The following is a 17816-nucleotide window of genomic DNA, read 5'->3' as shown; positions in this document are numbered from 1 at the left end:
AGTTTCTACCACTAGACCCCCGCCTCTCCGAGAGACCACCGCCTCTTCTGCACCTCTGACCCGTTTCCACTCTGTGATGGTCAAGATTAATTCCTGTTTCATGGTGTCATACTTGGTGGTTGTCCAGACACGTGAGCAGCTCAGTGGTCTCTCGGCAGCCCCTCTTCCACATGTGATGATTACACAAGCCGGCAAGTATGATTTTATAACTCTAGCAGGGAAACCCTCACAAGCATTTCATCATGAAGCTCAGCCCGTGCATCTGGATTGAATAGTGAGTTTAGACGACAAACAGAAATGTAATCACATTCGTTTGTGTGGACAGGCTGTGGGTTTTGTCTGTGTAATGTATCCCAAACATGTATTCGTTGTGTTTGTATGTACTGTAAAAACTAACTGTGTGTGTATCCATTGATAAATGTCACTCCTGTAATTTATTTCTTGCTGAAACGGGAAAGTAGAACATCAACGTGTCAGAAATGCAAATTGCTGCCCATGCTGACATGTGATCCAATATTAAGCAGATATTCTGTTCACCATGTTAATCATAGTTAAGAAATTTAGCATGCTAGCTAGCCTCCAAGTAAAGAAACTAGCCTGCAGAAGCTCATTTTTTACGACAAGTAACAAACATGATATGTTTAGGCCAGGGGTAAACTTGCTGTTTAAACACGTGTTCGCGTTGACAACTGGCTGAGTACTTGTTCACAAACTTTTCCAATGTACAACACATACTACTGGAGGATACCACTAGAGGGCACACCGGAGAAATTAGACAGTGTAGAACTTCCAAATTTTCATGATTTAAACCATAAAAATGGCGACACTCAAGGAGTTTTCTATATACTAACATTTTCACAAGATAAATCAAAGCTAATATTAACACTTACCATCCACCAAAATACTAACTTTCCTGAAAACATCGCCATGTGTAACAACGTGTGAACTCTCATCTGTCAGGACATTTGTTTCTGTCGGAGTCTGTTTTTAAACCCATATTCTTTGCCTTCAAACATTTGCTAATCAACACTAAACCCAACTGATGGGAACAGTTTAATAGGAATTTGGTCATAAACCAAACTATCGGACAAATTAAAGTTTTTACCTAATTATGCTGCTTTGACGATTCACCCTGAGGGGAACATGAACATCTGAACCAAATTTGTTGACAATGTTGACATATTTCAGTGTAGACCAAAACAATGGACAGACACACACTGCTAGTGGGGCTTAAAACGAGCTAACCAGGTGAACAGCTTTTATCACTTTGTCACGTTTAGTTTATTAGCACAACGCTCTGGTGGGTCAATGTGCTGAGGCCTGAAACAGGAGTCTGTCAAAGCCATTCATTCCCAATCAGAACTGTCACCCGGGGTCAGAGGTCGTTATGCAGGGTCGGGGGTCAGGTGCGCTTTGTGCTTGATTTGAAAGTTGCACTCAGAGGTTGAAAACTCTCAACATGTTCACATACTGTACAGACCCACAATCCTAGATCCTGCCTGTATTTTAAAGTCATAGTTCTGACCTTAAGTCTTTAAAGCACTTTGACTCACACAGTTAATTCAAAAGGAATTTTCTCCTTTTAAATGTTTGGTATTTCAACAGCAATAAAAGTTGTCTTTGCCCTGGGTCACTGTCACATTGTAAAAGTTCAGCGAGCATCAGCTTTGTTCCAGCATTTGGTTTTAATGTTGGTCTGATAGAATAAAAACCTCGAGCAGCTGAAGAGGGCAAATAAATCTCTGGTTTAATGTCTGTTTTAGTCAATTAGTGCGTTTGACGTGTTTGTAGAGTTTGAAGGACACTTACAGTACTGACGCGTATAACAAAATTGTGTTGTGGCTCTATTTGACTATAAAGGGACAGGAAGAGCAGGACTGGCTCCATTTGCTTGACTTTACTGAACTATTAACAAGACAGAAGATAGAAAGTTTCCATCTGATGCTGTGTGAACTTTCGGCTACGTCTGAAACATGAAGTTCTCTCATCTTTCCGAGCGTTCGTGCAACACAATGGTCGTGATGAGTTAAAGTGGGACAGCTGTTTAAAGATGCGGGCTGGCACCGGCTGATGGAAACATAGGGGGGAGAACGAGGAAGGTGGTGAGGGCGAAAAAGAACAGAGCAGTACAGACGAAATGGAGATGGGCCGATAAAAGGGCTGAACGACAAAAAGAAGGATTCGTGCGTAGACCAAACATCCGCCGGCTCTCTCTTCACCGTTCACCGAGTGTTTATGAAATTAAATGATTGGTTGTAGGGAGGATGTCATCAGTGTTTCAGAGGCTGAATCTGCCATCCACATTTACAGAATCAGCTCAGCTCACGTGGATCCGTCCGAGTTTAAAGTAATGACCTGTTTCATCCTGGAGCTGATGTGTGGGTCTGCTATTTACGTTTGTCATGCTCATTAAGCCAAACCCCCTGTAGCTACACTAATCATTCCTCACTCTCTGTTTTTCTCCTCAGCAGAAGTGGTTCAAGCCTCGACCCATCTCTGCTGCATGAAGGCTCCATCATTATCTTTCTCTCCTCTGTCGGCTCTAACCTGAACGGTAACTGTACTCTCTATGCTCTATCCAGTAATTACTACATTTCTGTAAATGTCCCTATCTTCCTTCCTTCTCTTCTCAGCTCTTATCTTTTCCCTCCCCCCCGACTGTTCCTCTCCCCTCTCGTGCTCCTCTCCTGTTTTATGTTTCCCCTTTTTGTTTCTTTGTCTCCTGTCCAAGCTTTCCCTCCACCACATGTAGCCATAATTCACCCTCTCCTGTCTCTTCTCCTCAACATTTCCCTTTCTCACGTCCCCTCTTCTCTTTCTGGAGCTACCACCGAGCACTTTGAAGTCAGGTAGCTGTGCGACATTCCTCCACATGACCTCTCCAAGCAGGGTGGAAATTTAAAAGAAAAAACTGAGAAACTATTTCAGGGATTTCTATAGCGACTCTGTGCCCGACGGGTTCCACCGTGGGGTCAAAGACGGTCCCATATCCCTGCTGCTCCACACTCACAAACACACCAGGGTGAAAAATGAAGTCGTCCTACTGAGCTGCTGGAAGTTAAGTCAAAGCACATGGGCTCTGTTCATCAGCTATTTGTACGGGAACAAAAAACAGTTTTTGAGATAAGAGTCGGTTGCTATGATGCTACAGTAATTTAGAACTAAGAGAACCATGATAAATAAGACGTATTATATTATGATTATTATGACAATATTCAGCTTCAGCATTTCAATGCCAGTGTCCTTTGCTGCAGGTCCTCTCTTCAGCCTCTGTCTGAAACACTAGGTTTTGGCCGCTGTCTCTTTCAGGCCATCCTTCCGATAGGAGGCGTCTGATTGGCCAGCTGCTCCACACCTTTGTGATTGGTCCTCCGCCGTGTGTACCTGGCTTTGTTAGGGGGCGTACATTATGCTAATATGTGGCATCATGATGTCACATGACATCCCAGAATTCTCAACGAGACGGGTGATGGTGCATTTCAGGATATTTTTCTATGGTGGAGACTTTGGGCCTTTTAACTTTGCATAACTTTTACATACAGGAAAAAACATAAAGGAAAGAAACACTGAAAGAACATAATAATGTAAGGTTAACCCCTTCCTCTCTCTCTGAAAATGAGGAATCCTTAATTTCCCATAATGCATTAGCATCTCTCATCAGCCCCATAAAGGCTCATTAAATAAACACTCCACACCTCCAGTTTCTAACTTGGATGAAACATTGTGAACATGAAAGCACAGATGACAGAACCCTGTTGACATGTTCATGGTTTTAATATTTTCTCATACTTTGACAAATCTCCCTCCAGAGCTTAAGAACACATTAGGTAAGAAAAGAAAACAGTAGTCTCTCAGTAATCTCAGTAAATAAAATGTTGTGTATCCCCACCTTTGCTTGTTTTGTGTATTGCTCAGTCAGACTTGATTTTCCTCTTATGTACAGACACTGAGTAAATATGGGTTTACTCTCAGTGGATTGGAAAGCCTCTGATCATTTTGAGCCTAGCAGTGTTTCACAAATAATAGGAGGTTTCTTGTCTCTCCAGTTGACCACTGCATGTTGTGTGTGTGTGTGTGTGTGTGTGTGTGTGTGTGTGTGTGTGTCTGTTTCATGTATAGTCTCTATGAAACATGGATTATGTCTTTGTTATTCTCTGGCAGATAAAAGCATTGTGTTTTTGCTTTTCTGACCAGCTCATGTTGTGGTAAGTTTTCTATTCTGCAGTATCCTTCCTTTTGCATATGTGTGTGTGTGTGTATGTGAGTCTGAGTGAGTGTGTGTGTGTGTCTCTGTCTGTGCGGTGGATATTTCAGTGTGGGCCACTGTTTGTAAACCTCGTTTTGCAGTTTGTTATATCAGATTTATGGAGGATGACATGTTTATTTATTCTTGTTATATGTGCACTGCAGCAGGTTTAAGATGTGGACCTGGGGCCTCTCGCTGGTCCGGGGGTCTGAGCGCTCGCTCGCTTGCCGGTTGCACATACCAAACATTCTGCAGCAGCTTCTCACTCGGTTTCAGGCTTCACTCCTGGAACACAACTCGAGGCGAAGCTCATTCAACAACAACTTATTTTGTTGTTTAATTTAACGCTTCAGTTCACTTTTGCGGCTGATTAAAATACATTTTAGGGAGCAGACTTCATACATTTTCTTAGGCTTTGAGTAATCGCACCAAAACAACTAATGAAACTTAATTCAGTTCATATCTGAGAACTCTCAGATCTTTCCTGTGTTGTGCTGTTTGTGTATTTATCTACATTTTGCAGCTCAGCCCTGCAGCTGTGCAAGCTGCAACTGCAACATCATCGTCCTCTCACTGGGGGGAGCCATAGTCACATTTTCACTGAGAAACGGAGCATTCATCCATTCATAAAACATCTGTAATAAATTAAACAAAAAGACTGATTTTAGACTTAATAATCTAATATTATATAATTTAAACAGGTAAAGTGTCCTGGTTAAAACATTTATCTCTAAAAAAAAAAAAAATTAATTTTCACAAATGAACCAATTCCACATATTAGAAATAAATTAAGTAACTTGAAAACTGTGCAAAGCATAATATGAACCAAAAAGACAAGTTTTCAAGTATTGTCGTTGCAGCCTGGTTTTCAAACTGCCCATGGGCACGTGGCCAGTTTAAAGCTCCTCTATTCCAACCACAGTTTGACCACTGATAACAAACAGGGCAGATCTACCGCAGAGTGTTTTATCAGTCTCATCGTTTCCTGCATGCACACACTGTCTGTGGTCTGTGTTACAAACAGAGATGCTCACACCAATCCATCAAGTAATCACCTAGAGACACTTGATGATTCAAAGACCTGGTCGATCCTGCAGATGATTCTTCACGTGACACGTTCACACCTCTGACAACACTGCCTCGGTCTTGAGATTAACCTCCATCATCATCAGAATCTATTTGTCCATCTTTTATTTCACGCCCTCAGATCTTTGACTTCGCCCTTGAGGCTTTGTCCCATTTTGTCCTTTTCCATATTGTGATTCCTCTTCGTCGACCTCTGACCCCTGCGGGTCATCTGATGGAGGAGGAGCAGGAACAGGGCAGAGATGAGGAGAGACACTCCGGCCATGATGAAGCCCGTCCCGTAGTTTCCCATCTTATCAATGAAGTATCCTGAAATGAAAAGTAGACATCGCAGCTTTGACACAGTTTCTGACCCGTAGTGGCCAAAACACAGAAATATCACAAATCATGTTTTCGGCTTGATTTAATATCAGAGTGTTATACAGATGGTAAAAGGCCGAGGCAGAGATACGGAGAAGAGGGTTCTGTGTAAATTAATTTCCTCCTAAGACGGTAATGCTAGGACTTTCCTCCCGTTAAGGAGGAATAATTAAAACGCTTTGATGCATCTTCAACATCCATCAAGTCTACGCTCTTCAAAGCACTCGAAGGACTGAACGGTACAGTAAATAAGTTAGAAATAGCCTCTGTGTCAGTGGGACCATCTTGAGTTATTAATAGGACACCACAGGCATCTACTCTGCCTCAATTAGCAACTTGACTTGATTTGAGGGCAGCGTCAAACTTGTGACGCTAATGGAGATGTTAAATTAGGAATGAGAAATGTCGGTTTGAAAGACTGAGTGTGGAATGGGAACTATTTGTTTGTGTTTTCCAAGCTTTTCCTGATATAAACAGCCAGTGTCAACGAAACCTCATAACAAAGTAGAAATACCATAGTAAGGTTGTATCCCTCCGCAAACCACTGCAGTTTCAGTAAACACACATGACTTTTGACCTTTGACCCCTGAAAATCGAATCAATTGATCTCTCAGTCCAAGTGCAAAGTGGTAGAATTATTTTTTAAATTCCCTAGAGAATTGAGATATCGTGTTCAAGGGGCAAAACCATGTTTTGTGAGGCCACCGTGATTTGACCTTTGACCCCCCCAACCCCAATCAAATGATCCCTGGGTCTACTTGAACATTCGTGCCACGTTTGAAAGGATGCTCTTAAGACAATCCTATTCTTAATCATGAAGCAAAAAGCAAGGCATTAAAATACAGACAAGTCTAAAAGTAAAGTCAAAGAGGGAAGGAACAGCAGCCTGTCACACTTCAAAAACTCTAATTGCCCTGATTCCCTGTTTCTTGCTTCTCTTACAGCTTCTTATAAATCCATAATGTCCCACCGGGCCGGAGAGGCCGTCCCCAGCTGATTGACTCCTGGCCGGGCTCAGAGGCGCGGCGCTCTGTGGCCGAGTTCCGGTGCCAAAGTCAAGCTGAATATTTTTCCAGGCTGTATTTACCTCTAGTGTTGTGTGTCATTACTACACTGGTTTACGGAGCAGAGCTGTCTGCAGTCCTGCTGCAGTTTGCATCCACGGAAAAAAGAACAAAATTGTGTTCCCTCGATTTCCGTGACCAACAGACGGAAATCGAAATGTCATTTTTACTGAGTGGCTATTTCTGCTTTTCACAAGAGGACTGATAAATGGAGACGACTTCCAACACGCTGCTTAAGTAGATGAGACATTTGAGACGCTTTCGAAGCTGCTGCCAAAACTTGTCCATTTAGTCCGAGACGTATGAACGTTTTATCGAAGCAGTAAAAAAATATTACACCTACAAATATTACACTGACACTCTCCTCATTAATTTAACACCTTTACGAACCACAAGGGTGACAAATTACGTACATAATAAAAAGCAGACGGACATTTTATCCTGTAATAGTAAGAGGCTGATATTATTTTACATGTGTCCTGTATAAGTTCTGTGTCTAGCTGAAACTTAAAGCTGCTATAATCAATATTCATATCAAATAATTGTTTGTGTGAGTGAAACCTGCTTTCCGTGAGGAATTATTCACTTTTTGTGGATTTTATCAAAGTACACAAACAATTATTGATTTTATATTCGGTTATTGCCGTTATAACTTTGTACAAAGATGCACAACATGATGACTCCCCAAAAGTGAAGCCAGAGCACCTTGGTTGCCCCCTGGTGGCTGGTTGCAGTGTAGCTTTCTGTCATTTCAGGTAGTTCTGATCTAACAGATATTTGCTCAAGTGGATTCTTTTCCAGAGTAAGTTTTAAGTAAGTATTTGAAAAAAAATTGAAGGAGGCTTCAATTTTGGATAGTGGGAGGAAGTCGAGACACGTCGACCATCTTTATATCAAGTTCATGTGATGAGCCCAAAGAGAAATAACACTTCACTTGTTAGATTCCTTCAGATCTACTGAGCAATCTATCGTCTTTCGGCTGATTGTTTTGGTTTCCTTCAACTTAAATGTTTTGGTGCAATCCCTCAGGAGTTTCAGTATCGGCAGGCAGGTGTTGTATTCATTCAAGGTTTATTTAAAAACCCATTGTGCTCTTTTCTCCCGGCACTGTGCAGCCAGCAGGCAACGTTAGCGACCATATGTTGAACATCGAGGAGCATTTAGGAGCCGATGGCTACTCTCAGGAGTTGGTGAAAAGCAAAAGGGAGGCGAGTGGAGAGTGAATAATGGGCTTACATTGGTCAGGCTGACACAAACTCCATATCTGCTGAACGTGTAAATGTGTAGAAAGCATTTGTTTCCCTATCATCTTTATATAATGTGATAGTAATTAGCCACAGAAGTAGTGATTGTCCCTTTAAAAGATCTCAGGGAAAATCCAATTTGGAATTTGTCAGTGTGTAACTACAGTCACTGCATCACAGTGTGTGAGTGAGAATGTCTCAAGCAGCAGAATGGGAAGTTGATTTAAAGGAATCGGCGATCGGCCATGAAATTAACACGTTGGGATTTTTTCTCATTTCTGCTTAGTTGCTCTTTCAATATAAAACGACTGTATCCTATGGGATGGACCATCGACACAATCCATGATTAATTGAAGGGTGGCGCTGCATGTCAGGCAGGTATGAAAATCTCATTTCCAATGAATGGGCTCAGTGGGCTGGAGTTACAATGACGAGTGGTGTATGAGCAAATCCATTGTGTGTGATTTAATGTCCCGGAAGAATGGGACAGACAGAACGACAGACACTGTGACCTTGAGGTAATGATTTGTTTTTTTTTCTGAACTTCCGCTGACAGAAATGTTAACATAATTAGATAATATTCTATTATACTCTGTCTATTGCTCACTATCACAGCCAGTTAACAGGAATCCCACAGGAAGCCAAAACGTCTGAGCTGGAATCCATCTCCTACAGGCATAGCAGGTAAACGCCGGGTGCTTGGCAAGGCATCTGTCTTACTCACCAGCGATGGGCGGTCCGAGCAGGCCTCCGCTGCTGCGTATGAGCATGAAGAACCCCAGAGCACTGCCGAGCCTGTGAACGCCCACCACCTCGGCCAGCACGGTGATGTGGATGGAGACCGTGGCACCGTGCACGAGGCCGTAAGCTGCGCTGAAGGCGGCCAGCTCGGAGAAGGAGGAGGCCAGTGGGCAGAGGAGCAGCACGGAGCCCAGGAGAATCACTGTGGCCGTCAGCTGTTGCACCTGGTGGCAAGAAAAACACAGCGCGCAGGCCGTGCGTCAGCGGCTGCAGGGACTCGACCCCGACACCTTCCTTTACACACTGTTCGGGCAATATGCTGCAATGACAGCTGTTTGACATTTTGTGAAATGAACTTTGTTTTTATTTGTGTTTGTTGGAATTTCTGCCCTTTTACAGGATAACACAGAAACAGCTAAACTGATTTTTCAATGGTGGGGTTGTGGGCCAATAGAGAACCCGTTTGAATAAGGGGTTGAATTTAGGATTTTTCTACTTCAACCTTGTGAGATAGGATGTTTTTTAAGGGTGGTGAAAAGGATGGTGGTAAGAAAGAAACCATGAATCTTGGGCTGGACCCAGGAAGATCTTTTTATCACTTTCTTTACCCCTACAAGATTGTATGTCCAGGAAGTAATTCATGGATCTTGATGAAAACTATCAGGCTGATATATCCCAGTGTGTGGACTTTGGTGCAGCTGGATTGAATTTAAGGGACTTTAAGGGGCTATTGGGACCTTGGAGGAGATTTATATCACTTTCCACTCCTTTCACTGAACATACCGTCTCCACCAGTCTCAGGTTTGCCACCCAGCCAAAGAACAGCCTTCCAAACAAGTCCAGCGCTGCAGAGATGGACATGAGCGCAGCCGCCTGGTATTCCTCGATTCCTTTACTGCGAGCATAGGGGACCAGGAACAACGCAGGGGCAAAGAAACCCAGAGCAGCAAACACCCCAAACATTGAGTAGACCATGAACTGGGCGTTAGAGATGAGGGTGTAATCTACGTAGCGCAGGATATTGGTCCTGAATCCAGCCGTCGTTGAGTCTTTTGAATCCGCGATCTCCTCGGGGTCTTCAGGACACACCTTGACTGTTCCCAGATCAGACTCCTCAGGTATTCTGTGCTCCTCTATCTCTTCTGCTCCGACCTCATCCACAAGAGTCCCATCTGCGGTGGCTTTAAGCGGCCTCAGTAGCATCCCACACAGGCACAGGTTGAGCTGCAGGGCCCCCAGGATCAGCAGAGCCCCCCTCCAGGTGTAGGTGTCGATCAGCAGCTGGAACAGGGGAGTGAGGACGAATGTAAGGATGCACTCTCCAGTGCTGGCCAAGGCGTTCGCCAGCGGACGCCTCCTCTCAAAGTACAAGCCCAGCATGGTCACTGTGGGGGTCCAGGTCAAAGCATAGCCCAGACCTACAGCACAGGAAATATGACAGCATGTGTGCATGTTTTGGGGTTATTGTTATGTTTGTGTTTCATCAATCTGCATCAAACAACTCACCATTCAAGAACCCCACTGTTAAGTAGAGTTCAATCACGTTGTTAGCACAAGCCCCAATCATGAGTCCTAAGCTGCAAATCAGTCCACCGGCTATCACCACAGAGCGATGGCTGCAGCGAGCAGTCAGAGCAGTGGCTACAGGAGCTGCAGAGGGACACACAGGACATAATCCTGTTCAGCACATATATACATGTATATATCTATATATTAATACATACAAAGGTAAAACTAATGCAGTGTACTGACTCCACACACAATATTTATTTTTAAGAAAAATGATTTCCTCTTCACATATAATCCCGTCTGCTAAATATTTTCAGTGAAGAATTTGCATTAAACCACGTAAGACTTAAAGAGATTAAACAATAATCCGAGTGTCACTTACTGTCTTTGTGGCCAACGTCTGCTGCAGATAGTAATTTATTTCACCAGTACCATGAAAATACTAGAGATTAAAAAAGCGACCTGAGTATTTATATCAGATGTTTGTGAGTGATTAGTGGAATTCATTCAACAAAAGAGAGGATCTGGGGTTTAACGTTTTTTATTAATCTGAATATAAGAGAGAGCCCCCTGGTGGTCAGACCCTGAATAAGCCTGTGTTCGTGCAGAGTCATCTGAAGGATCGTGGGCATAGAGACGGGGGGGATTATGATTAAACAAGGGAATATTGTTGAAATTGAGATATGTACTGCTGCCCTGTAAACATATACACTTTGCTTTCTCTATACATGTGTTTATTAAATTACATTTTAAAGTCATGAACTAAATAATTACCTGCAAAGTGAATGGTGCCCACAGCAATAGAGGTGATCCACGATGTTCCTGTTGCCGTGGTTTGAAAGCATTGCTGTATCTCGACGTAGAAGACGCCGAAGGACTTAATGACCCCGAAGGTCAGTCCAAAGACCAGGAAGCAGGAGAGCAAGATGAACCAGGCGTAGCCACCATCAGGGGCCGTCCTCCCCCTCTGGACCTTCTTCAGAGAGTCCATGTTAATCTGCACGGCTTCTAGAAGAAGGGAGAGATGCAGCCATACTACTTATCTTTGTGTACTTTTCACTGGTTCATCACACTCATACAAAGTTAATCATTTGATACTGCCTGTGCACAAAGCCAAGTGTCTACAGTAAACACATGACTTTCCTAGTTAGTGCAGAAGGAGTCCACTGACCTGCCCAACAACAACAGTCCGGATGAACTGAACAGGAGCAAATCTCTGGGTGTTGGTTCTAAACCCTTGGGGACATGAATGCCTATGAGTTTAGAGTGAGAAGTTAAACAAGTGGATGTAATGTTCATGCGTCCAAATACTTTTGTCCACTTAGTGGAAGTGTATAAGTCTCTGATTTTCTGTTTCATCTTCTTTCTTTTCTTTCCTCCCGTGATTAAAGTTCATTTTAGTCTTTGTCATTATATCTGTTCACAGTTCAGACACTCTAACAACCACAATAAATCATAATTCTGACTATTTATTTCACTGCATATAGTACAACTAGTCCTTGTTTATGTTTTTGACCGATTGTTATTGTATTTGTAGCTTTATCATTAGAAATGCATCCACTTTAAAGCCCTCATCTGGGTTATAGATGTACGTTCAGATGTTCGAATCCTAGGGTCAGGTGTGACATTTTCAGGCATTAAACTGTTAAAACTCTTACAACATGTTTACCAGACAGAATGATGCTTCTGTTTGTCCAGTCAAATAAATTCAAAAGCATCATTTTGCCATTGTAAGCGACTGTATTTGTCATCTCATTGGACCACAGTCACTGCAAGCAGATTAAATTTACCATGCATGACAGGATTTAGCTCAATTCCTTTTTCCGCTGATGAAAAATACACATTACACAATACACATAACACACATGGATTTTTTTTAATAGACTACATGAAAACCTCTTTAAAAAAAAGAAGGGATTTTCAAGCTTTTTAATTATGGAGATTAACCCCCTTCTGTGTGCCTGGACTGAAAGAGGTCTGAACCCAGAATCTGGATCATGACCCGAAAAGGGTTGAAGTTCAAGTCAGGGAAAGAATCACAATGAAAATCACAACACCATAAAACACACATTATGTAACATGTATAAATATCAACCGTACCTGTCGAGGTCACATGCTCCTCCTGGCAAAATCTGTGAAGCTATGTTAAACACACGAGAAGCTGTACGGAAAATTCTCAACTGCCTTTTTCCTGGATTCCTAAATGCGTGGACAGTGTGAAAAGGAAGAATCGTGCAGTGCAAAGTCTAGAAGCTGTTTTGCAATGAGTGTGCACGTTTGTGCATGTGTGTACATGTGATTCAGAGCAAAGAGCTGGAAACAAGAGTTGATTTGACGGTCTTATCTGGAGTCTGACACCCTCAGTATATCAAGAAACTGAGAGAGATGATGTGTGAATCAATGTCTAAAGATATCACTGCAAGATAAATAACTATGAAGACAGATGTTGCATTTGATATTTATTTTTCAAGTAATTAAACCCTTGAATGCATGTATTAAGAAGAAGTCTGTTCTTCCACAACATTGGGTTTTCGTCATATTGGTATTTAAAGTTCAGTATAAATATTCATAATAATACACAAACTCAGCTAATCTGCTTGAGGCATTAGGACCATGTGGGAACTGCCACTGTCCTGCGCACATTTCTGTCCTTCCACCAGCTACATGGGGGAGGGGGGGGGGGGGAGTCAGACAAGCGAGACGCCAGTCTGCGTGGGGCAGGTCGCCCCCGTGAGAAGCTCAGAGAGTCCTTTCATAAGTGATGAGCTGTAATGCTCACATCTCTCCCGCTGCCTCACAGACGGGAAAAAACACAAAATCCCCTGATGATCAATGTGTCGGGATTAATGTCACAAAACCAAAGTGAAACCAGCAAAGGTGCTCCCCCGAGGACGTCCACCGGGGACGGGGTGAGTAAACGGTGACGTGATGCAGTTTGATCCGTTTTTCTTCTGCAGCTCTCTACCAATTCCAGGAATCTGTCTGTATGTGGCTCGCCTATCTGGACAAGTGTTCCTCTCACCAGCTTCACACTTGACCTGTGAATCGTTGAGGGCACAAGGAAGTGCAGGGTTGAATTTGGTGCAATTTGGACACACGATAAGTTAAATATTAATAAATCTTCAATGAACAGGCAACGACAACTGATTCACCAATCGGCTCTTTGAAAAAGCTGCAACCAGCATCAGCACAGACCAAACAAACACCCTGCTACAAACGATTCACAAAATAATAATTATGCAGTAAGGACGAGGTGTTAATCAATGAGAAACAAAGACAAGATGCACTTAGCTTGTTTTCATGTTGTTCACCGAGTCACTTTGAATTCCTCGTTAACACACAGGAAAGGACAAACACTGCTTGAAACGACTCCAACAACTTCATTACAGCCTGGACAGATAAACCACCTTTAACTGCCTCTCTGTGCTGCAGCCTGCCAACGAACTTATTGCAAACAATTTCCTTCAGCGTATGAACGGCCTGTTTTATGAGCTCTACAGTCCAGTGAAGAAGCACCAGAGGGTTTGTGGTAAAGTGTTGTGTCGCTATGTGGGGAAGGTTTGATTCCTGAGTCAGCAGCAAAGACAGATGTCTTGCGTTGATAAGGCAACAAATCTTTATTTATGGTAAATAGACCTCGTTAGATATTCCTGGATGGGTCAGCACAACAATAAACCACTTTAACACCGGGGAGGAATCATTAGCCTGCATTTGCATACTTTTAATATGGGCTGAATTTATGTGTTCATATTTTAGACCCCTGAATGTTGTCCCTTTTTAAGATTTGATAAATTTTTAAGTTGGGTTTTGTAATTCTGGTGAATGTCACTGTGTCTCGACAGAAAGACAGAAAAAGAGACAGACAGACAGACAGACAGACAGACAGACAGACAGACAGACAGACAGACAGACAGACAGACAGACAGACAGACAGACAGACAGACAGACAGTAGTTCAGATGTCTCTTCCTCTCCAGGATAGTTGTTTTCCTTCGGTTACATAACAACCTGAAGAGAATTCTTTTCAAAAGGACCTACGGTAAAAAAAAAAAAAAAGTATTCACGGGAAAAGCTTGCTTCGCTTGCTCAGAACATTGAATTATACATCCCCATTGGCTGTTCTCAAAACAATTAAAGATTCATAGGCACGGGTGATAAATTATAAATCTATGGTGGGGATGACTGGTACAGGCGGCGCAGGGGTACGGATGGAGAGGAGCAGCTGAATAATGGATGTGAGATGGCTGGGGTCGGACACAGTGGGCGCAGAGGGGAGCGTTATTAGTTGTGTTTCCAGAGGAAGCCGGACTCCTCTGCTGTTTGTTTTGTTTTTCGGCTTCTTGTTTCTCGCTGCCTGGCTCCGTGTCGGAGTCGTGGCTGCAGCAGGGACTTGTCTGTGCAGACTTGCACATAAACAATCACCAAAAGACGTCCTGAAGACAGAGCCACACATTCGGCTACAGTGTGAGATGCTTCACCATGTGAGGGCTGTTCATAACCCTGCTGCATCTCAATAATAATGATATATAACCATCCTAAAGCTGGTCCTGACTAAGAGCAGCAGATTTCTATTCAGACTCATGCGTCACAACCATGTCTTGCTTCCTTGTGTTAATTTCAAACATCCAAGCAATTAAACCGAAAGTAAAATAAACCTCCAGATTCTTATTTGCTGAGTGAACATGTTGTTGTTTAAACCTTGTTTTTTTATTTGCTAGTTTGAAACTGTTAGTGATGCAATAACTGTGAAATGCAGTTCAACTCCATTTCTATGAAGGAAACTTGTTAAGTTGCATTCCTCCACTTGACACAGCTTGTGTTTTAGTGGACTTACTCCTCAGGCGGCCACAGAGATACTGGTTCATACTGGTGGTTGACTGTGGCTGCAACCACGACAGCAGGTTGTGGTTGTCAATCAATCAAATTGGATGTGTATAGCCAAATATTCACAAATCACAATTTGTCTCATAGGGCTCATTGTGGGTATATTAGCACATTGCCATAATAAAATATCTCAAACCACCACTGAGCCTCACGGAGCTGCGAGCTTCGCTGTATCTTCTCAGTCAATAAGCGTTGATTGGGTTAACGGGGGTAGAGCCCTGGATGCCCAATGAAGGAAGATTAAAATAAATGACTTTCATTCACAACAAATAATCACCCAATTAAAGAAACTCTGTCCTCCAGCGTGAGAACACGAGCCAGTGCCGCTTCAGACGTATTGTTACGAGACAGAAATCTGCAGCAGCGACCACCAAGCCTGTGTGCATGTGTGTGTGATGAGCCAAGGTCACTGCAGAAGAACATATAAGTGGTAAAGGGGGGGGCCTTGCAGACTGGAGCTCGTTCCAGCTCTATGATTAGTGACTTGTCCCACACACACACTGTTTTCAGCCTTATTCTAACCTAATGGCACATTTCAAATCCCAATCTTCACCTTAGCATATAAGGATTTATTTTAGTAAGATCAGCCCCCATAATGTGACTTATATATAGTATGAGTACAGGTCGCCAGAATATGAGTGATAGTCAGACGACAAACACACACACACGCACAAGGTTGTGTCTCCGTGACATTATATTGATTTCCTGAAAACGTATTACTAAAACCTCACCTAAACTTAAGCCAAGCCTAAACTTACCTCACCTTAAAACACGTCTTTACCTCAAAGACCTACTTAAAATTGAATGATTCACATAATGCAGACACACACACCCCCACACACACACACGCACACACAACTCATTACCGAATGTGAATGTCAGTGGTTTAAGTCAGTTTCGTGCTCTTGCTCCTCCAGCAGGTCGCACTGGGACAAACAATGTCCTGACTCTGTCGATCCAGAAACAATTTGAAGTGAAGCTCCGGAGCCGTAGTACATATTTATACGCGCAGCCCGACACAGCTTGATTGGTCTCTGATGATTTAATTAAAAGAAGTGTGAGGTTGTAGGCTGTGCACAGCTGCTTCCTGGGCGGAGGAAGCTTCACACTGCCGAGGTGTTTTTCTGAGCTCATTCTCAGGCGAGTCAGGTTCAGTTACACTGGCCCTTGGCACCGTCCCCACCCAAAAAAATGGCTTAGTCAATGATCATTTTGGGAATCAAGCCTGCTTTAAAACCAAATCATGTACTCACACTCATTCACAGCAGCCCACACACACTGCAGCACGCGCTTCACAGCCGCACACGCCCCTATAGCTCGCAGATAGACCTCCATCCATTAGCTTTTCTCAGCCCTCCCAAAGAATGGTTAGACGGCCTTGTTTTTAAGCTGAGGGCGAATAACTCAGTTTAATAAGTGGTGATTGAACAGGGGAGAGAAGAGCAGGCAGGAGCAGATCGGGCTGACGGCCTTGTCAGAAAGTTTGCGGACTCAGCAAACCCAGGGGGAAATAGATCAGAACTTTTTGACGTGGACAACCATTAATACAGGGATCAGCTCGTCCTCTGCCCCTTGTGAATGGGAGAACAGGTGCATGACTAATGGCCTCTCCACTTCCCCGCCAGTAACTTTTGTAGAAGTGATAGAAAGAAAAAAACACGTCAATGCCTCCCGTCATGAAACACTCTTATATCTAATTGCCCACAAGAACAATATGTTCAGCATGGAGGAATTTGACCATTTGGAGACGACAGGGGTCGGGTTGACCGGCGACGTGCTGGGAAAAGGTTGAACAGAGTCCTTCTCCCCATAATTCTCCATTTATTTTTATTTCCTCTCAACGTTAGCTGGGATTGGCTCTAAACGGCCGTGAGCAGATCGATCATGAACGGATGGATTTAAATTTCATCATCCATATTTTTACTCTTTGTAATTATCTGCCTCAACTTCTAAATGGTTTCTGAAATACCATTTTGGGGATCTACTTATTTTGAAACACTGTTGTGATGATTTAAATTAGGGTCAACTGTCTCTTTGCATGACTTCGTCCTTTCCAGCCCTGCAAACCGTCTCACCGCCCTCCACCCCTGCTCTGGCAGCCGCACCCTTTCTCTGTGGCACTCGCCCACACAGGTGTGTGTGGGCTTGCCCAGATGGCGGCGGTGTTGTTGGCGCCGAGTGGAAGCCGGCGACAAGTCGATTGCACCGACTCGGGTCGTCCGCTGGCCACGCAAAACCTTTTCTAACACTACAGCTGAAACTTGAATCAGAAGTGTTGCTATGAACGTGTGGGCTGCTAAAATAAATATTTGATGGCGAGGATGACTAACGCCCTTCTTATCCAGGACAGACACAATATTTGTTTCCAAATCAATGGCTGCCGAAGTGAGACACATCCCCGTTTCCAGTCACCATAACACCAGAGCAAACAAGTGCAGCCCTGCTCAAACACCCCCAGGCTCTCCACTCCCAAAGGCATTTGTTTGAATCAACAGAGGATTTAGCGTCTAATTATGGAGACTTGTGCAGAGACAAATAGTTTTAAAAAACAAGGTATGCACAGTTCAGGCAGAATATGAGTGTGCTCTCACCTGTGGATGTGACGCTCTGGTCTCCAGGTGAGAGTTGTGGTGAGACAGGAAGTGCAACAAGGTGTTAACCAAAACAACCATTGTGCAAAAGC

At 43.3% G+C, this 17816-nt stretch overlaps 1 protein-coding gene across 1 annotated transcript; it reads right to left on the bottom strand.

Moving 5' to 3' along the window:
• Positions 1 to 3755: 3755 nt before the first annotated feature.
• On the bottom strand, positions 3756 to 12501 carry si:dkey-246g23.4 (uncharacterized protein LOC559426 homolog). The gene is made up of 6 exons (XM_062389873.1): positions 12351 to 12501; positions 11025 to 11258; positions 10248 to 10391; positions 9525 to 10159; positions 8725 to 8965; positions 3756 to 5641 (listed from the first exon to the last, which is right to left on the bottom strand). The coding sequence occupies exons 2-6, from the start codon at positions 11239 to 11241 to the stop codon at positions 5442 to 5444; spliced, it is 1437 nt and encodes a 478-aa protein (XP_062245857.1). The 5' UTR covers positions 11242 to 11258; positions 12351 to 12501; the 3' UTR covers positions 3756 to 5441.
• Between the last annotated feature and the right edge of the window lie 5315 nt (positions 12502 to 17816).

The sequence above is a fragment of the Platichthys flesus genome, chromosome 6 (assembly GCF_949316205.1).
Source record: "Platichthys flesus chromosome 6, fPlaFle2.1, whole genome shotgun sequence".
NCBI classification, from domain to species: Eukaryota; Metazoa; Chordata; class Actinopteri; order Pleuronectiformes; family Pleuronectidae; genus Platichthys; species Platichthys flesus.
The sequence above is the reverse complement of the archived record's forward strand: the minus strand, read 5'-3'. Positions and strand labels throughout refer to the sequence as shown.